Source organism: Akebia trifoliata, chromosome 13, assembly GCF_017979445.1.
Source record: "Akebia trifoliata isolate Shusen 1 chromosome 13, ASM1797944v1, whole genome shotgun sequence".
NCBI classification, from domain to species: Eukaryota; Viridiplantae; Streptophyta; class Magnoliopsida; order Ranunculales; family Lardizabalaceae; genus Akebia; species Akebia trifoliata.
Window position 1 is genome coordinate 3,249,372 of NC_141387.1, and position 18,763 is coordinate 3,268,134.

The 18,763-nt window shown below is 32.3% G+C and overlaps 1 protein-coding gene across 1 annotated transcript in view; it reads right to left on the reverse strand.

Annotated features, from left to right (window-relative positions):
- Nucleotides 1–8,751: 8,751 nt before the first annotated feature.
- Nucleotides 8,752–18,763, reverse strand: part of LOC147387347 (uncharacterized) — a 71,375-nt gene continuing 61,363 nt past the window's right edge. The window contains exons 14-26 of the mRNA XM_086421564.1: nt 17,991–18,384; nt 15,884–15,953; nt 14,144–14,178; nt 12,857–12,932; nt 11,191–11,262; nt 11,005–11,092; nt 10,690–10,906; nt 10,287–10,405; nt 9,935–10,155; nt 9,751–9,782; nt 9,517–9,616; nt 9,323–9,422; nt 8,752–9,160 (exon numbers count right to left, since the gene is read on the reverse strand). Of these exons, the coding sequence (XP_086277690.1) occupies nt 8,944–9,160; nt 9,323–9,422; nt 9,517–9,616; nt 9,751–9,782; nt 9,935–10,155; nt 10,287–10,405; nt 10,690–10,906; nt 11,005–11,092; nt 11,191–11,262; nt 12,857–12,932; nt 14,144–14,178; nt 15,884–15,953; nt 17,991–18,384 (1,741 nt within the window). The 3' untranslated portion in view covers nt 8,752–8,943. The remainder of the gene's footprint in view (nt 9,161–9,322; nt 9,423–9,516; nt 9,617–9,750; nt 9,783–9,934; nt 10,156–10,286; nt 10,406–10,689; nt 10,907–11,004; nt 11,093–11,190; nt 11,263–12,856; nt 12,933–14,143; nt 14,179–15,883; nt 15,954–17,990; nt 18,385–18,763) is intronic.

Sequence of the window (18,763 nt, forward strand, 5' to 3'; positions counted from 1 at the left end):
ATTTCAGAGAAGGGTTCCCCTCTTGGGTCCCTCTTGACCCTCTTCTTCTCCCTAATTTCTCTGTATTTTTCTTGATTTTTCTTTTAGAGAGAGTTTGCGTAGTAGTGAGAGGATCAATTGTTTTTCTATGTTATGAAGAATTTCTTTCATGCAAAAAAAAAACTGCTTCAAAAATTATCATTGTTATAACTTTCATTCTTTTCAGATTAGTTGTAACAAGACTTTGCACATTAATGTCCAATCCGTTTCAGGTGTGATCTAACCTTTTTATTTTTCCTTACTACTTGCATATTGAGGACAATATGTCCTTTAGGTTTGGGGTATTAAATTAGCTTACAATTGTATTGCATTTCATTAGTAGTTTAGTTTCATGTTTATTTCATTACTAGTTTAATTTCATGTTGAAAAAAAATTTTCAAAAATATTCAACACTTTCGAAATATTTTTCTTCAAAATCTTTGTATATACTTTTTACATATGAATTTTAAATCTCAGGCTCATGTCTTAACTTTTGATCATAAGTTCTTTTTTGTTATTCCTCATTAAGAAAATTATGAAAGAATTACTTTAAAAATTTACTTCTGATTAAATATTTGGAAAGATAAGATTTTATAGAACAAAAGTTGACCCTCTTCTCTGTCTAAAGTGTTAGGGGAAACCTAGTCTAGTGAACTATGACTTCTTTGTCCCTTGGTTGACTTGTTAGAAGAAAAACAGAACTGGAGTTAATATCACTTGGACAGCAACCATAGGATTAGACTGGGTACTTTGAAAATGGTTACCTGTTTTTTGTAAAAAGAACACTAGAAAATAGTGAGGTGTGATAAAATCGAAAAAAGAAGTAGAAAATGCGAGAAAAATGTCAAAAGATGGTTAGAACTGCAAAAATGAAAAAAGAGTCTAATGAGATCAAATAGTGCAATAAGGTGAAAGTCGTCAATGGTAAAAATATGAGTAAACTGGAATATCACAAATAAAGCCCCTTAGAGGTATCAAAGTGAATTTCCACACCTCTCACAATCCCAGACAGGATGCTTAGTTTCGAGTTAGAACTTACGTAGAACCGACTATTCTTAGCAGTTAGGAGGTGAAATCTTGTTCTTAAAAAGATGTTTTTAAAAAGAAAAAAAAATCAGAAAATCGCACAAGCACTCAAGTTATCTTTCAAATTTTTTGAAAATGAGAAATAAAAATTTAGAACTTTGTTTAAACATAAATGACCTTTGACTGATTTATGAAATGTCGTTATGCTCACTTTACATACATTGATTTTGATTTTAATAGTTTTGTAAAGTGTTAGAATTTTGTGGGTATATTCACTGCAAACCCTCACAAGTCAAACTCGTCCACTAGGGGTAACCTAGGGGTTTAATGGCTTACTGCATAAGCTAAATGCAGTCGGGAACCTTACGAAAGAGGAGTTGTTTAGATTTAAGTTTTGTTCAGGACTAGCAAAATTGAGGTTTGGGGGTGTGATAAGGTCCCAATTATTCGATTTTGGGACCGTAATTACACTAAGATTATCATCATGTAATTGTTAGTTCCCATAAATAATTACAAAATTAAATTATTTATCCAAATTAATAGAACTAATGAGATATTATTGCTAAATGCAGATAAATAAAACGCACGTGAAAGTTGCCAAACGATTAACAAAGTCGGTTACAATGTGTGTGCAAAAAGGAGAAAAATGATCGAAAATGAGCTGAAAAAGGGTGCCACGTCACTGCGCTGCGGTTGGGCTTAGGTGCTCCGCGATGATCTCGAGGAATTTGTCCTCAAGATTTGCATGAGATGTTCGAGAAGCTTCGGTGGTTGTAATTAAATGAGTCCTTCGGATCAAGTCATCCGTCAAATCAACCCGATTATTCGAATACGAATATTATAAATTGGAAGGTTGATTTCAGAGAAGGGATCCCCTCTTGGGTCCCTCTTGACCCTCTTCTTCTCCCTAATTTCTCTGTATTTTTCCTGATTTTTCTTTTAGAGAGAGTTTGTGTAGTAGTGAGATGATCAATTATTTTTTTTATTTGTTATTGTAGTTCTTTTGAGAGTTATTAAAGAAGGATTAAAGTGCATCTTCTTCTTCACCCATCTTCTCTTTTCTTTTATTTTCTGCAATTATAATCCTTGCGATGATCGGCTAAACTCTCATTAGAGAAGTCAAGAATGTCGGAGCAAGTTCACTCTATTAATGTTGTTTCAATTCGTTATTTCTATTTTACATATTAATTCTGTGAAACTCTTGATGATAAGATCATCTAACTTACACTTCTATTTCAACTTTCATGAGTGTTACTTAGATAAGCTCAAGAACACTCATGTTCTGTGGTGAATGGAAGTATAAGTCGGATAATCTTTCCTAGATCAAATATCTTCATGGACACTTTTGGGTTCCAATCAATGGTTACATCGAATCATCTTCCGATCCACGAGCAATGACTTGCTAGGTGGATTGAGTCATATTTAGAATTAAATAGCATTTTGGATGACTTGCAATGATAGACTTGAATTCTCTAAGCTTCTTTCTTATATTTTCAATCTCTATTTTCTATTTAGATTTCAATTTACAAGTTGATTTTCATCTTATTTGTGCAACAAATCTGGTTTGTTTTTAAATCAATCTGTTTCAAAACTCTGTTATGGTTTTAATTCGAATGAATCTTTGAATCTTTATTGTCCCTGTGGAACGAATTTGACTTACCCAAAGTCTTATTTTACATCTCTATCTCTACATTTATATATATATATATATCAAGTTTTACAACCGATCATTGTAAACCAAAACAGATTGATTGAAAACAAAGCATATTTGTAACACAATAGAAAATGGAAATTAACTTGTAATTGAAATTAAAACAGAAAATAGAGATTGAACATATAAGAAAAGGTGCTTAGAGAAGTCAATTCAGCCTTTGCAAACCATCCATATTGCAATTAATTCTAAGAATAATTCAATCCATGTAGCAAGTCATTGCTCATGGATCGGAAGGTGGAGCAGTTTAATAATCGAAGGTAACCAAAGGTTGTTCATGAAAATCCTGATTTAATTGAGATTGTCTAACTTATATTTAAATTCTTCACAGGGCATAGTTGTTATTGAACTTATCTAAGTAATGACTATCAAAGTTTGAATCAGAAATGTAAGTTAAGATTATCTAATCATAGAAGAATTTTCATAATAATTAACTTGTAAAACAAGAATATAGAATTAAAACTACATTAGAAGGAGGAACTTGCTCTGGTATTCTTGACCTTTCTAAGGAGAGTTTAGCTACTCATTGCAATGTTCATAATTGCAAAAAATAATAAAATAATAATAAACAGAGAAAATAGTGTAAAACAGAGCTGTAACTTGATTCCTTCTTTAATGGCCTCTTAAAAGAATTACAATAAGAACTAATAGGGGAAACTAATTCAATCGTTCTTGATGTTCTAACTACAATCAAGAGTTCTCTCAAAGAACCAAAGAAACTGCAGAAATTTGCAGAGAATTTACACTTAAGAGAAAATAAAAATAATCCCTTTCTTTGAAATCAACTCTGTAATTTATAACATTCATAACCGGGTTATTGGGTTGAATTTTCGGTTGATTCGATTCGAGAGGATTAGTTACTTACAACGGCAGAAGCATCTGGAGTATTCAGTACGAATCTCAAGGCAAGATGGCTCTAGATCACTGCGCGCACTAAGGAGACACCTCGGTGTGGTGACGTGGTAGCTTTTGCTGCTCATTTTCGATCAATTTTCTCCTTTTTGCTCGCACATTGTAACCGACTTCGTTATGTCGTTTGGTAACTTCCACATGCGCTTTATTTATCTACAATTAGCAATAATATTTCATTAGCTTCATTAATTTAGAGAAACAATTTAATTTTGCAATTATTTACAGGAGCTAACATTTAAAATGTAGTAGAATTCGGAAAATTACGATCCCAAAATCAAATTATAGAGACCTTATCAATTTTCTAGTAGCTTGATCCACAACAAGGACCTCCCCCACCACGAAGGCCAGGGAAATGATGTTACTTTCTTCATAGAAAAAATAAGGTAGATTATAAAAAGATATCCACCAAGGAATCATAGTGGGGTCAGCATCTAAAGGGTGAAAAAGAGGAAACATTCGAGATAAGATGTTTTCTCTTTCCCTTTTTCAATACACTCTTTGCTTACTTAGCAAAAATAAAAAGTAAAAAATGGCGGGTACCTGACTAGCCTAACTCTCTAACCCAACCCCAACCCTAAACATGAAGAAGGTCCAGCCCAATCTAGCTCGAAAACTAAATGGGCCTAATTTACTATCCAAACTCAGCACATACTGGTCATGGTAGAACTTAATTCAGAGACTACATTTGGTGATGTTATCACAGATCATTCTAAGAAGGATCGGATATGAATACGAAAACTAGACCTGGATTCATATAATAAACTTTTTTAAGCCCAACACCTCATCTAAGCTACAAATTTATTGTGTAGATGCGTGGGCTTCAAAACCTTGCAAAGGTTTGAGCTCATCTACTTGGATTTTGGAGTTGCCATCATTCTATTAAAGTGTGAATGGACACCATAAAATAGGTTTAAAAATTCATTTTTCTTGGCTTGTAGTGATTCTCGTATCCAAATAGATAGGTAAAGGTCTACCTAGAGATTTTAAGTAAGGTAGTTCGGTTGAGGGATAAGGAAGATGTTAGGTATCTTGTCCATCCCATCCAAAGATGATTACTAATATGATTATAAATGAAGTTTTAAAACTAATTTTTTTAAGTTTGAAAGTAGAAGATATTATAGAAAAACTTAAGGAAAACTTGAATATAGTTTTGTTTTGGAAAATGAGCAAATTAAGATGATGAGCAAGTCCCTACTAGAAGTAGGAGCTTGCTGGATTTTTTTGTGAGCCAAGAACTTTGGTGAGAGTTCACTTGGATTCCACCATTCAAAGCTTCAAAACAAATTTGTGTGTTTTCTTGGGAAACTTTGTTTGTTAATTTGGTTCTTAAGTGATATTCATGGACTGAACAAAACCATGTTGGAACCAAATCTTACACATGAAATTTTTGTTTATTTTTTTAATTGATTTTATTAGCTCTAAAGGTTGAATATACGTTCATAAGAACCTTGGTTTTTTTTTTGTCCTCTTTCTTCTTCTTCTTAGATTTGATTTCTAGGGATTTTGAGATAATAGAAAGGCTTAGAGAAATTTGGATAGAATTTTGGATCATCAAATGAGCTCTTCCATTTTCCTTGGAAGAATCTCCTATTTATAGGAATTTGGGAGATTCTTGAGGGTAAATTTATCATAAAATCTTGATTACCCAAATATTTTAGAAAAAACCTTCATGAAAAACATCAATTCCACCTTCTAACGTAGGCCTTGATGGCCTTTAACCTCTTGTAGAGTCACACCAATCTTGATGATCATGGGATAAGATAGTTTTTGCATCTAAAGTTCTAGAGAATTCTTAGTAAGGGGTAGAATGGTCTTAGACCTTATGATTTGGGTCAATTGTGAGAGATCTAAGTAAAATGACATGTAATTAGGTGGAGGCTTTCTATCATTTTTGGTCACTTCCTTAGGCTAACTCTCTAACAAACTAGGGATACAAGGTCATTGGGCAAAAATTTTAGAGACTTCTCTAGGGTGGACAAAATGGTCATAAGATTTGGAAAGTGGTCATTTACATGAAATTCCTTTGAATTTAAAAAAAAATGTTAAAAGGTTAGAAGAGGGATTTGTCTTTGATGAGTCTTAACAAACCAAGGCTAGATGAGATAATTGACCTTAAATAGAGACCAAACAAGACCTTGAATCAAAATTAGGAGAATGAGTAAGTGAAAGGAATTATGAAAGTTTTAGCATGGGTAAAAGTGGGATTAAGAGGGATTTCTTGGAGAATAAGTTATTAAGAGAGAGGTTAAAGGAGCCATTTCCTTTAAAGAATCTTGTGCGTACATGCGTTCTCTAAACCTAACTGAATTGGAAGAATGCTAGGTACAGCCAAGGCAAATAAAACATAAGCATCACCAAAGTTATTGTTCGAAGAAAAAATGGCTTTGCCATTTGTACCAAACAGCCAAGTTATTTCCATGATTAGCCGTTTGGTAGGTACGGCCAGGACAAAATCAATTTTTTATATGTTAAATCTAGTTTTTTGATTGGTTTGATCTGGGTCCACTTAATATATCAAAATTCTCTCGATTTAATCATCGATACTTGATTCGAACGAACTCTTGGGCTTGTTCAATCAAATTGGGATGTCTACATATTATTTTCATAAACAAAGAAGAATTTTAATAATATAACAACTTTTTGGCACACGCCACTGACACCCCTTTCTCTCTTTTGCCCATAATGAAAAAAGAAAACTTTCTGATTTGATTACCTTATGACAATAAAAAACATGATCTGAAGCAATGGACTTGTAGAGGACAAAATTATATAACCTAGAAAAAAATAGTTACTTTTCACCATTGAATTTTATTAAATTTGGGTGGTCAGTGGTCTTCTAGTTTTAACACCTTGGATTAAGCTCAAAAGCAAATATATATATATATATATATATATATAAATATTTTCATGAAATCTAAAAAGTTGTGCTGTTGGATTGTTAATGTGATAATCAATGTGGGCCCAACGACTCTTATTAAGATTTCAAATCTTATAAAATAAATATGTGGGCAAAGGAGGTGTGGGCAAGAGAGATAAGCTTTCTCTCTATTTCTGATGTCATTCACGCCATATGTCAAACGTCTGTTGGGCTGCAAGCAAATACGTCAGGGACGTGTACCAAAAAAGGCGTTATATTATCAAACACTGAACAAAGAATGATGTTTTCCTTTTAAAATCGTTTCCTTGCATCTTTAATTCAGATAACTTATCTTTCGAGACTTATTATAAATAAATAAATTATATAGATGTTAGATTTGAGTAACAAATTGTAGATCAATAAATCCAATCCAATAGTTGTTAGGAATCAACCATGAAAAACTACCAATAACACGATAGAAGTTTTCGAGTAGATGAAGAGGGATTTTGGATAGAAAATTAAGGGTTTCTACTAGGGGTGTAAATTGGTCTGGTTCAAACCAAGAACTGAACCAAACCGATAGCTTTGGAGTGGTTTGGTTTGGTTTGGAACAAGTTGTGGTTCGGTTCCGAGTTACAAAAATGGAGAACTGATCAATTTGGTTCGAATCTCGAATCAAGCGTATAGAACCGAACCCTTATGCTATATATATATTATGAATTATTTTAGGAGTTAGGATATAGATTAATGATCTTTTATAGATAAACTACTGATTTTTTTATGACTTTTTATGGATAGATTACTGATTTATTGTATGAAATTTTATGTTTATTATATTATTTTTTTATTAAAAAATGGTACTTACAATTTATAGAATATTGGCAAACCCATAGAACTGAATCAAACTGACCTTAGTTCGTTTGGGTTGGTTTGGTTCCAATAGAATTTGATTCGGTTCTAGTTCTTATTTAGTAGAACCGACTTATGTCGGTTCAATTCCAATTTGACCTCAACCCAAACCAAAGCGAATCAAGTTGCACCCCTACTTTCTACAGTGTATTAGGCTAAAAAACAAGAATAATGGTTAATGCACGCTGTAAATCATACAAGGACTGTACACGGCCGATCGTTATTGTTTGTCTAAACCGCGATTGTGAGAATAAACTCCGTGAACTCAAATTTGAATTTGTTTGGCAGGAATAGAACAGAGTGGCTGATTGGCTGGCGAAACAGGCGTCCCTTTCTCAGGATTTTTTTTGTTTTGCTTGATCATGTAAACATCCCTCAAGAATTGGATTCAATCATTCTTGAGGATTTAGTCTGTAACTTCCTTCGGGATTAGCCTTCTTACAATAAGGGTGGGCCCCTTCATAGCTCCTGCTTATCGATAAAAAAAAAAACCGTGTATGATTTACCGCGTGCATTCATCACAACTCAAAAACAATAGATTGAAGATCGGTTTAACGTATTAAAATAATTTACCATGGAGTATTGGTTTCGTGAAGTAAGATCAAGGTTTTTCAGTTGTCTATAAGAGAATACCATGGTCAAGAAAAACAATCTCCAGTTGGTAAATTTTATCAACTATGATTAAAACGGTAAATTCACTGGTTCATGAAATATTTTTTAGGCAGATTTACCAAAACATGCACAACATTTCGAATATTTATCAAAACGGTACACTATAGCAAATAATTTCGAAAATGGTAAATTTATCATTTTCGGAATTAATTTTTTTTACCAAAACGGTAAAAACAGTAAAATATATTTTTTTTTTACCGAAAATACCCTTTTTTTATTTTTTGACTGAAATTACGAAAATAAAATTGATTTCGGTAAAAAAAAAATTGTAAATACATATGATTGTGTTGGATTACCGAAAGAGAGTGAATCTTTTTAGTTGGATTTTCATTTTTTTAAGGTTAAAATTGTAAATACATATGTAAAACAAAAAAAGGGTATTTTCGGTAAAAAATATATATATATTTTACTGTTTTTACCGTTTTGGTAAAAAAAATTAATTCCAAAAACGGTAAATTTACCGTTTTCCTAATTATTTACTATAGTGTACCGTTTTGGTAAATAATTTCAAAATCTCTACCGTTTTGGTAAATTATTCTATTTTTTAAGTATGTTAGTCTCATATTTCACTATGTATTGTTCTGATTATTTCCCTTAAATTTATGATTTTCAACAAGCCACACAGAGAAACAGACTTGGAAGCTAATAACTAAAACCAGCTTTATTGTGAAAAAGCAATAAACAGACTACAACAAACTTGGGCTTGTGACCCTTACACATTGCGGTTCTTAGTTCAAAACAGACACACTCACAGAGAGAGAGAGAGAGAGAGAGAGAGAGAGAAAATTGGTATCAGAGTACACCTTATTACTGAAATAGAGCTAGAGAGAGAGAGTGCTCAACGGCTTTTGTCTTTGCTATTCTTCTTCGAGGACTCTTGGCTTTTGGGGTTCTTCTTCAAGAACTCTGTGTACCATTCGGCAGATTTTTTGGGAGTTCTTTCAAAGTTATCATAATTTGTGTAATTAAGCCCCAAGCGGACATCATAGCCACCTCCCAATTCTACAACGTCTATCATAGACCATACAATGTACGATTTCACATTCGAGCCCAAACTATCCAGAAAAAAAAAAAAGAAAACATTATTTAGTTAATATTTTTATCCTTAACATCAGTAGAAGATTAATATATAAGAATTCATTATATATTTTCTTGGCCTATCCGAAGGTTCCATCAATGGGCTACTAAAGAAATTCATTCAAGGGTTTTGAGCTTACCTCATAGCATCTTTAACTGCCTTGAGATGAGTACTAATGAACGTGATTCGGTGACCATCATCTGTTACTACTCTATCAGGTGTCTGAAGATCAACGCACCCTGCATTTACCATTGAAAATTCTCTAGTCATAAACATAAATCTAATCCAAACTATTTGATTTGTGGATCAATAAATCATATATCATCAACTAACCATTCTCAGTGATGTATATTGGAGGGTTGCCGTAGTGTTCCATCAGCTTTAATAGCCCTTCTCTTAGCCCATCCGGCGCACTGTAAATTTCATCGGCAATCTACATAATGAAATAATTAGAATTACAAAATTAGACACTAGTTATAATTTTCATACTAACTTTCGTACCAATGGCTACTTTAATTAAGAAATCAAAATCTTTAAAAAACTATGAAATTAACAGTCATTTCTTACTTCGTCACCAATAGCTTTTCCATCTTTCTCCACTGTGAGAAAAACAAACAGTATGAAAAATATATTAGGTAATCTCAACTAGGCCACCATTTCGAAACCAAACACAAGAACATTAATAAAAAAACTACTTTTTTGAAAAATGCAAGTAATTAGGGATATCAGTTAGCTAGATATATAGCATCACCTAATAAATCCAGATATTGGTCCTTATCCATGTCAACAGGTACATCATTTGAACTTATCGGTAGGGATCTGGTATATCTTGAAGTATAGTAATTGATTCCAACAAAATCATATGCTCCTGTAATTAGTACTTTCTCTTCTGGTGTGAATTCTGGAAGTCTGTCCCTCACCAAACTTTTAACTATAAAAGGGTAATCTCCGTACACAAATGGTTCCACAAACCTAATTAACGTTGTTATTAAATAAAAAAGGTTAGTAGACTTTAAATTTTTATTAAAATGACACACTTGATCAGTAAGCTTGAATGTGCTAATTCAAAATATTCATTTCGAAATTTGAATAGAGTCACTAACAAATCTGTATGGAAGGCAAAGGCTCTATCTGCTGCTTCTTTATCTATTTTCGAGTCTTCTGTGTACGGCTCCATCCATATAAGGCTTACCGTCATACCAATTATTCCACCTTGAGTAGCCTGAAAAATAATTTATCACAGAAAGACCAATAGAGGAAAACACAATAGTCATTTACAACAAAAATGAAATTCATTATTGTAAATAACACACATAATTTAAAATACGATATATGATTTATTTTTATTTTTTTGTGAAGCTTATACCTATTAAGATTGTTAAATGCAACTACAACAATATCTTTGAAGCTACTCAAATGACAACGGAGAATGAATAAATTGAATAAATAGATAAGTTGATTATAAACACAATTAATTTCATTCTTCTATGAAATTTAATTTTTTACCTGGTAATTTGCTTTGTAATGTCTAACAGCAGTAGCATGGGCTAATATGATGTTTTTAGTAACAATGTAAGGATTTCTTGCAGGATCATCTGTTCCCAACATTAGTGGTTTATAACCATGTTGGGCGTAAACGTCTGGCTCATTAATTGTCCCCCAATATTTGACTCTATCTCCAAAATTTTTGAAGCATACGTCACAGAAGTTTTTGAAATCTTCCCTAAAAACAGAAAAACAAAATACATATAAATTTGAATTTAAAAAAAAAAAGTGAAAGAAACTGATTTAAGATAAATAAATAAAAAACGAGATACTTACACAATCTTGACATCCAAAAAGCCATTATATTCGTTAACCAAAGCTACCGGCAAGTCTAAATGGAAAATTGTCACGAAGGGCTGTATTCCTAAAAAAATAATTTGAAATATTTTACTCATGATCAATCTTAACAACAGAGAAAAATACACTAAAATTACTATTGATAAAAAGAACAATTAATTTCACCATTTGCAAGTAATTCATTTATGAGATTGTTGTAGAATTCGATGCCCTTTGGATTTACCTCCCCCTTTCCTTCTGCAAGCATCAAAAGTCAAAGAAATTCATTAATGGAGAATACTGTCATGTCTAAGATACTATTTGGAAAAAGAAGAGCTATTGAAAAAGATTTTTTATCTTTTGTTCGATTGTAATGCCTTGCCAAGAGATTATGTTAGAATATTACATGATGATGTATCGTGCAACCACGTAAAATGATTGAGTTTAAGATTAGGTTGGGGCCGTAAACAAAAAGGGAGTAGATCATAATATAATTGTCTTAGTAACTTTTAATGGTTGAGAGAGTGGCACATCACAGGGGCGGATTTACAGTGGGGGCAATTGCCCCCACAAGAATTTCTAAAATTTATAGGGAGGTATTAATAATTTTAAAATTTTTTTTAACATTCTACTGCTTTGCCCCCGCAGAAGTTTTGAAAATTTTTTTATTTGTAATTTGCCCCCACAAAAAATTTTAACATTCTACTGCTTTGCCCCCATAGAAAATCAGAAAATTTTTCTATTTGTAATTTGCCCCCACGAAAACAAAATCCTAGCTCCGCCCCTGGCACATCATATATACTCAAAATCACATTCGTTAGAAAATTGCAGTTCAAGGACCGTCCAATTTCAAAGCCTTTATCAGGCTTAAAATTTTGTTATTTAAAAAAAAAAAATATATATATATATATATATATAGGGTCCCTTTCAGCAACAAACATTTTAGCAAACATTTTGGCAAAACATTTTTCAAAACATGGGTTAGAGGTTTTGGAATGGGCTTATTTTTGGTGAGGATGATCTCTACGGTGAGGAGATCATCCTCACCAAAAATCAGCCTATTCCAAAACTTCTAGCCCCATGTTTACAAGTTGAAAACTCGTGGACCGTCCATTTTTGTAAACCATTTTTGATGGGTTAGAAGTTTTGGAATGGGCTGATTTTTGGTGATGATGATCTTCTCACCGTAGAGATCATCCTCACCAAAAATCAGCCCATTCCAAAACCTCTAACCCATATTTTGAAAAATGTTTTGCCAAAATGTTTGTTGCTGAACATTTCCCATATATATATAGATATATATATTTAAACCTCATCTACAGGACTACACTCTGATCCTTACAAGGTTGTGGCCTTAGATTTTCTTTTCTAACACATAAATCTTTGTTACTTAAAGTTCATTAACAGGGAACACGTACTACAGAGGATCCGCTCCCCAACAAAAACAAAAATACAAGAGAAGAGGCAGTAATTTATATGAAACATTGGAGTGACTATTGAGCAGGATTTAAAGGATTTATATTTGAATGTTGAAAGTGATCAGTTTATCTTAAACATCAAGAATAAACTATGTTCTATAGACAATTTGGGGGTCCGTTAAATAATTAACACATCTACGTAAAAAGAGCTTTAAAATGTCACATTAACGACGAGTCAAAGGTGGAATTGCTGATAAATTACAAGCCTTGGGTGTTTTCCTAATTTGACAAATAAAGTAATTGAGTTACTCTAAAGTTCCTTATTAATTATATATTTTTTCCACTCATGTTCATTACCATTGCTTTTCTTTTAATTAAGGGAAAAAGGACAATTTAATAATTTTATCACACAAGATACTAGTTGAAGAACATACTAGGCAGTATCCTGCTCCAAGAGACGGAGAATCTATACACATCCACTCCCATTTGCTTCAGCAACTTCACATCTTCCTGCAATTACAATAAAGTGATAAAGTTAGTATTTGGTAGAATCATCTCTGCACATATTTCAGAAAAAAATATGCTTATGACAGTGGTGTCAACGATTAATTGATGTCCATTTTCGGTTTGGGAGGGAAGGATTGTATCAAACTTTTCCTTCACAATATAAACTAAAGATATTACCAAGATTCATGGTAGTTTTCTAACTTTCATAGAGGGTTGTTCATAATATATATGATAAAAAATTCAAGATAAATCATACCTCAATAATATATATATATATATATATATATATATATTAAATTGTACAGAATATCAATATTTTGGTTGAACAGTCAATGGTATCCGAAGATAGTTGGGGTTGAAGCAAGACTTTTTCAACATTTGAGCTGCATTAGTAATGTGGTTCTTATAATATAAAATTTTGGAAAATAGTTGCCTCGTTACTAGGGGGTCATTAATTGTTACTATTTAGTAACACCTTTTTTTTTTTTTTTTGAAAATTAACTTTATTTGAAATGAACTTTTTTCTTTCTATCCCTAATCATGTGCCTTTCTCGTAAGACCGAGAATGATAAATAAATAACCAGAATCAAATCGCACCATCTCAATAATAAGTAAATGCATTTTTTTTCTCTTGAAGTTGTTGGAATTGCTCGTAACAAGATATTGCCTACAATTGAAGAGGTCTTATCAATAAAAATTTAATTTATTTGTGATCTAGGCATAGTTAACAATCCATTCTATAATTCTTCTAATTTCCTCTCACCGGAAAATAATCCAACAAACAAAGGAATTGTACAGTACAAAATAAAATAAAAAAACTCGTTCTAAAAAAAATGCGGACCTTCCACTTGTTCGGTAGGAAATATTGCATCCGCTTGGATTTCATTCAAATCAAATGTATCAAATGTAGCATACCAATGAACAAAACTATACTATTTAATCGAAGTTAAAGAATCAAGGAATTTTTTCTATATGATATGATAACTCTAGTAGTTTTGATTGGATTATGATCCAAAGAGGAATAAAGAAGAGAATAATCATTCTATGATCAAAGATAGAACGGGGACTAAGGGAAGATATATAAGGTTATTTGTAGCATTATTATTAAGGGTACCATTTGTTTTATTATTTTTATTTTTATTTTAATTTTTGCAAAACAAACAAATGAATTAAATTAATAGAAATATGAAATCAAGAAAGTTATATATACTTACTTTGTAGTTGACGTAGGAAAGAGGGCCATCAGTGTCTGTAGAAAAAAGAAGTCAAAATTAGATAACTAAGCGAACATTTTAGGAACTCAAATAAGATGAGACACAAAAGGGAAAATTACTTAAAGGACCCTTGCGAAGCTTCTCTTTAAACAGTCGCTAAGTTTTCAATAGTTACTTGGCTGGACATTTTGTAAACATTTTTCTTTCTAAATGGTCCCTAGACCTCATCTCCCACATTTCTCATGTTTGAATACCCTAACCATTTGAACTCATCATTTTCATCCAAAAATTGGATTTTTGACATCTCAATCAAATTTATGAGACTCTATTCTGCTAGAAAGGATTTAAGAAAGAAGAAGAAGTCATTTTCAAGGATTTTTTCAAACATTTTGAATATGTATGTATAAAAGTAGGGGATTTTTTCATTTTTTTTCTTAGTTTTTGGATGAAAATTGATCAATAATGGCTAGGTTGAAATCACTTAAACAAGTCGTTATCTCAAGTTTTTAGTCAATCTTTTCATGTATTTTTAGTCGAAAAAAACCCGAAAATGAAAAATAGGTGAGTTTTACTTGTGTTAAGTTCACCACTTTTTAGTTAAAAAAAAATAAAATAAAATAGTGAACTTGACAATAATACAAAAAAGCATCGATTTTGATAATAAACAAAAAGTGGTGAACTCGACAGTAAAAAATGTGAAGTCCACACCAAAAAGAAAAGTGTCGAATTTGACAGTAAAAATTATGAACTCGATAGTACGAGGGACTATTAAGAAATAAAAAATTTACTAAATGCCTTGTCAAGCTAACACACTAAATGTAGGGATTATTTAGAAAGAAACCCTTCCGCAAGGGTCTTTTAAGTAATTTTTCCAAAATAAAAGGTTAATAGGCCCATAAAAGTGATTTTTTTGCTCACATGGTTAATGCCTTGTCAAGCTAACACACTAAAGTGACATGTAGAATGAATGACATCAACAATGAGGTTTCTCTCTCCTACCCATTGTCAAAAAAAAAAAAATTTCTAATTTGATCGCCTTGTGACATTCAAAAACATGATCTGATGCAATGGGGTTATAGAGGACAAAATTATATGAACTTTAAAAAAAAATTTAAATAGTTATTTTTCATCGCTGAATTTTATTTTTATATTTGGGTGCTCAGTCGTCGTCCATTCTCAACACTTTGGATCAAGTTCAAAAAATAATTTTTTTTTTAAAATTTCATGAAATCTAGAAGACTATCTTGTCGGGTTTTCAACGTCATAATCGATGTGGCCCAATAACCTTTTTTTAAGATTTGAAATCTTAAAAGATAAATCTGTGCACAGAAGAGGTGCGGGCAAACCATCAGTGTGGCGGCTAAGACGTAACGACAGGGTTGTGCTCCCCCTTGTCGTGAGTTCAAAACTGGGTAACAATCCCTTGTGGATTAAACGGAGCACGGGGTTGTGGGCTCACCGTGGGCCCTTGGATTAGTCTATGAGAAGTTACTGATAGCACGGGTCGGGCAGAGCCCAATTACTGTCTGGTCCACTGTCTAAAGCTCTTGGATTTATGGCCCACAGTGTTGTGGGCCAAACATGGGCCGTTGGATTAATCCTGTCAAATATGACTGGAAGCTCAGGTCGGGCAAATCCCGATTACAGTCTGGTCCGCTATCTACGGGATACCAAGTTTAAAAAAACAAAGTGCAATGATTTTCTAACTAAAAAAAAATGTGAATAGGGTTTGTGACTCACATCCTTGTTGTGTAAGAAGATAATCCCAGGTGCTGGGTGTTCTCCCATCAACTGCAGCTGCTCCTTCTGACTGAACCCACAAAATAAAAAATAAAAAAATCAACATCAATAATAGCTTTGATATTGTAATGAGAGAAGACAAAGCTATTATAATGAGAGAAGACAAAATGGGTGAGAAGGCAATTTATATATGGGAAATGTTCAGCAACAAACATTTTGACAAACATTTTGGCAAAACATTTTTCAAAATATGGGTTAGAGGTTTTGGAATGGGCTGATTTTTGGTGAGGATGATCTCTACGGTGAGGAGATCATCATCACCAAAAATCAGCCCATTCCAAAACCTCTTACCCATCAAAAATGGCTTACAAAAAATTGACGGTCCACGATTTCCCAACTTGTAAACATGGGGTTAGAAGTTTTGGAATGGGCTGATTTTTTTATGAGGATGATCTCCTCACCATAGAGATCATGCTCATCAAAAATCAGCCCATTCCAAAACCTCTAACCCATGTTTTGAAAAATGTTTTGCCAAAATGTTTGCCAAAATGTTTGTTGCTGAAAGGGACCCTTTATATATATATATATATAGGGTCAGGTTCAAGGGCCATATGAGAAAACATGTGTAAAAACAATGTAACATTAATAAAATTTTAAAATATGGGTTAGAAATTTCGGATTGAGCTGATTTTTTGTGAGGATGATCTCTATGATGAGCAGATCATCTGAAAAAAAAAAAAACTTCTAGCCCCAGTTTACAAGTTGAAAAATCGTGGATCGTCCATTTTTTGTAAATCATTTTGATGGGGTTAGAAGTTTTGGAATGGGCTGATTTTTGGTGATGATGATCTCCTCACCGTAGAGATCATCCTCACCAAAAATCAGCCCATTCCAAAACCTCTAACCCATGTTTTGAAAAATGTTTTGCCAAAATGTTTGTCAAAATGTTTGTTGCTGAACATTTCCCTATATATATATATATATATATATATAGGGTCAGGTTCAAGGGCCATATGAGAAAACATGTGTAAAAACAATGTAACATTAATAAAATTTTAAAATATGGGTTAGAAATTTCGGATTGAGCTGATTTTTTGTGAGGATGATCTCTATGATGAGAAGATCATCTGAAAAAAAAAAAAATCAGTCTAATTTTTGTCACTAATTTGTAAATCACTTTTGATGGATTTAGAAGTTTCTGATTGAGCTGATTTTTTGTGAGGATGATCTTTTCATCATAGTGACCATCCTTGCAAAAAATCAGCTCAATCCAAAACCTCTAAACCTTATTTTGAAAAACCATTGTTTTTTCATATGTTTTTACATATGGCCCTTGGACCGACCTCATATATATATATTACCATGCAATTTAAAAAGTGGTAATCCATTTAAAAAGGTGAGGTAAGTGCAATTATCAAAATGTCAGGGGGTCAAAGTGTAATTTAGTATATACAAAGATTGGATGAATTACTATTTTGTGAGTTGAAAATGAGTTATTTATGATTCTGGTCACTTTTCATTGAAAAATCACGTTTTTGTAAAATTAAAAAAAAAAAATTCAATGATCCAGAATTGTAAATTTGTCAAAAGCTGATGACTTTTTCGTTAAAAAAATTTAGAACTTTATTTTAAGGCAAATTTACCAAAACATGCATCAATTTCGACTATTTACCAAAATGGTAAAATGTAGTAATTAATTTTGAAAACGGTAATTTTACCGTTTTCGAAATTAATATTTTTAACCAAAACAGTAAAATATAATTTTTTTTTTACCGAAAATACTCTTTTTTATTTTTTTACTAAAATTACAAAAAAAAATCCTCTCCTCTTTCATATTTCTATTTAGTGTTGGGAAGATTAAAAAGAAGAGAAAGATTTAGTTAGATTTTAATTTATATCTAAGGTTAAAATGATAAATACATATGTAAAACAAAAAAGGGCTTTTTGGGTTTAAAAAAATTATATTTTACTGTTTTTACCGTTTTGGTAAAAAATATTAATTCTGAAAACGGTAAAATAACCATTTTCGAAATTACTTACTACAGCTTACCGTTTTGGTAAATTTCTGTTATTTTAATGTTAAAAGCATGAGAAAATAAATACAAACCTGAACAGCAGAAGTAGAGCCTCCAAACTTAAAATCGACTGGAAAATCGCTTCTTTTTACTGCAGGAAATTCAGCAGGAACAACGGTAGAACCTGGAACTTCTTGTCTCACAGCGGGAGTAGCTAATTTAGGATGTTTTACTCCCTTTCTGAAATGAGGTACTTTCATCTCTTCTCCACGAATGAGGTTAAGGTTTCTTTTGTTTGAGTAAGTACTCAAGGAAGAAAAAGCTAAAGAACATTGTGAAGAGAGAAGGGCCATGTTTGTAATTAGAAAGACTATCACACAGTGAGGGAGAGAGAAAGAGAGAAAAGCTTTAAGAGATGAGCTTTTTATCGATACGATGTTTTGTGAGGGATTTTCTTTCTTATATAGATGAAGAAGGCAAGTAATACACAATTATAATATAATAGTAGGTGGCATATGCAGAAGGCACACTTTAATGCATTTAGGACACACTTTAACAAAACCCCTCGTTATAATAATAAAGATAAAGATAAGGATGGAGAAGCTCCATGTGTGTTAATGTATTAAAATATGGCCACTTGCTTCACTCGATCCATAATAGTAAAAATAATATTCATCCATGTGAGGCACGAAGGACGATTGATTATAAAAGATAAAAGATAATGAGCATCTTTTCAACGCCTCGTGGTTTGCAGACCTACAATTTAAAATTTGAATATAGATCCACTCTTTCAGCAATTTGGATATTTTTATATGAATTCAGATGGTATCCACCAGGGTGGAAGACTGAAGCCCTCCTCCCACAC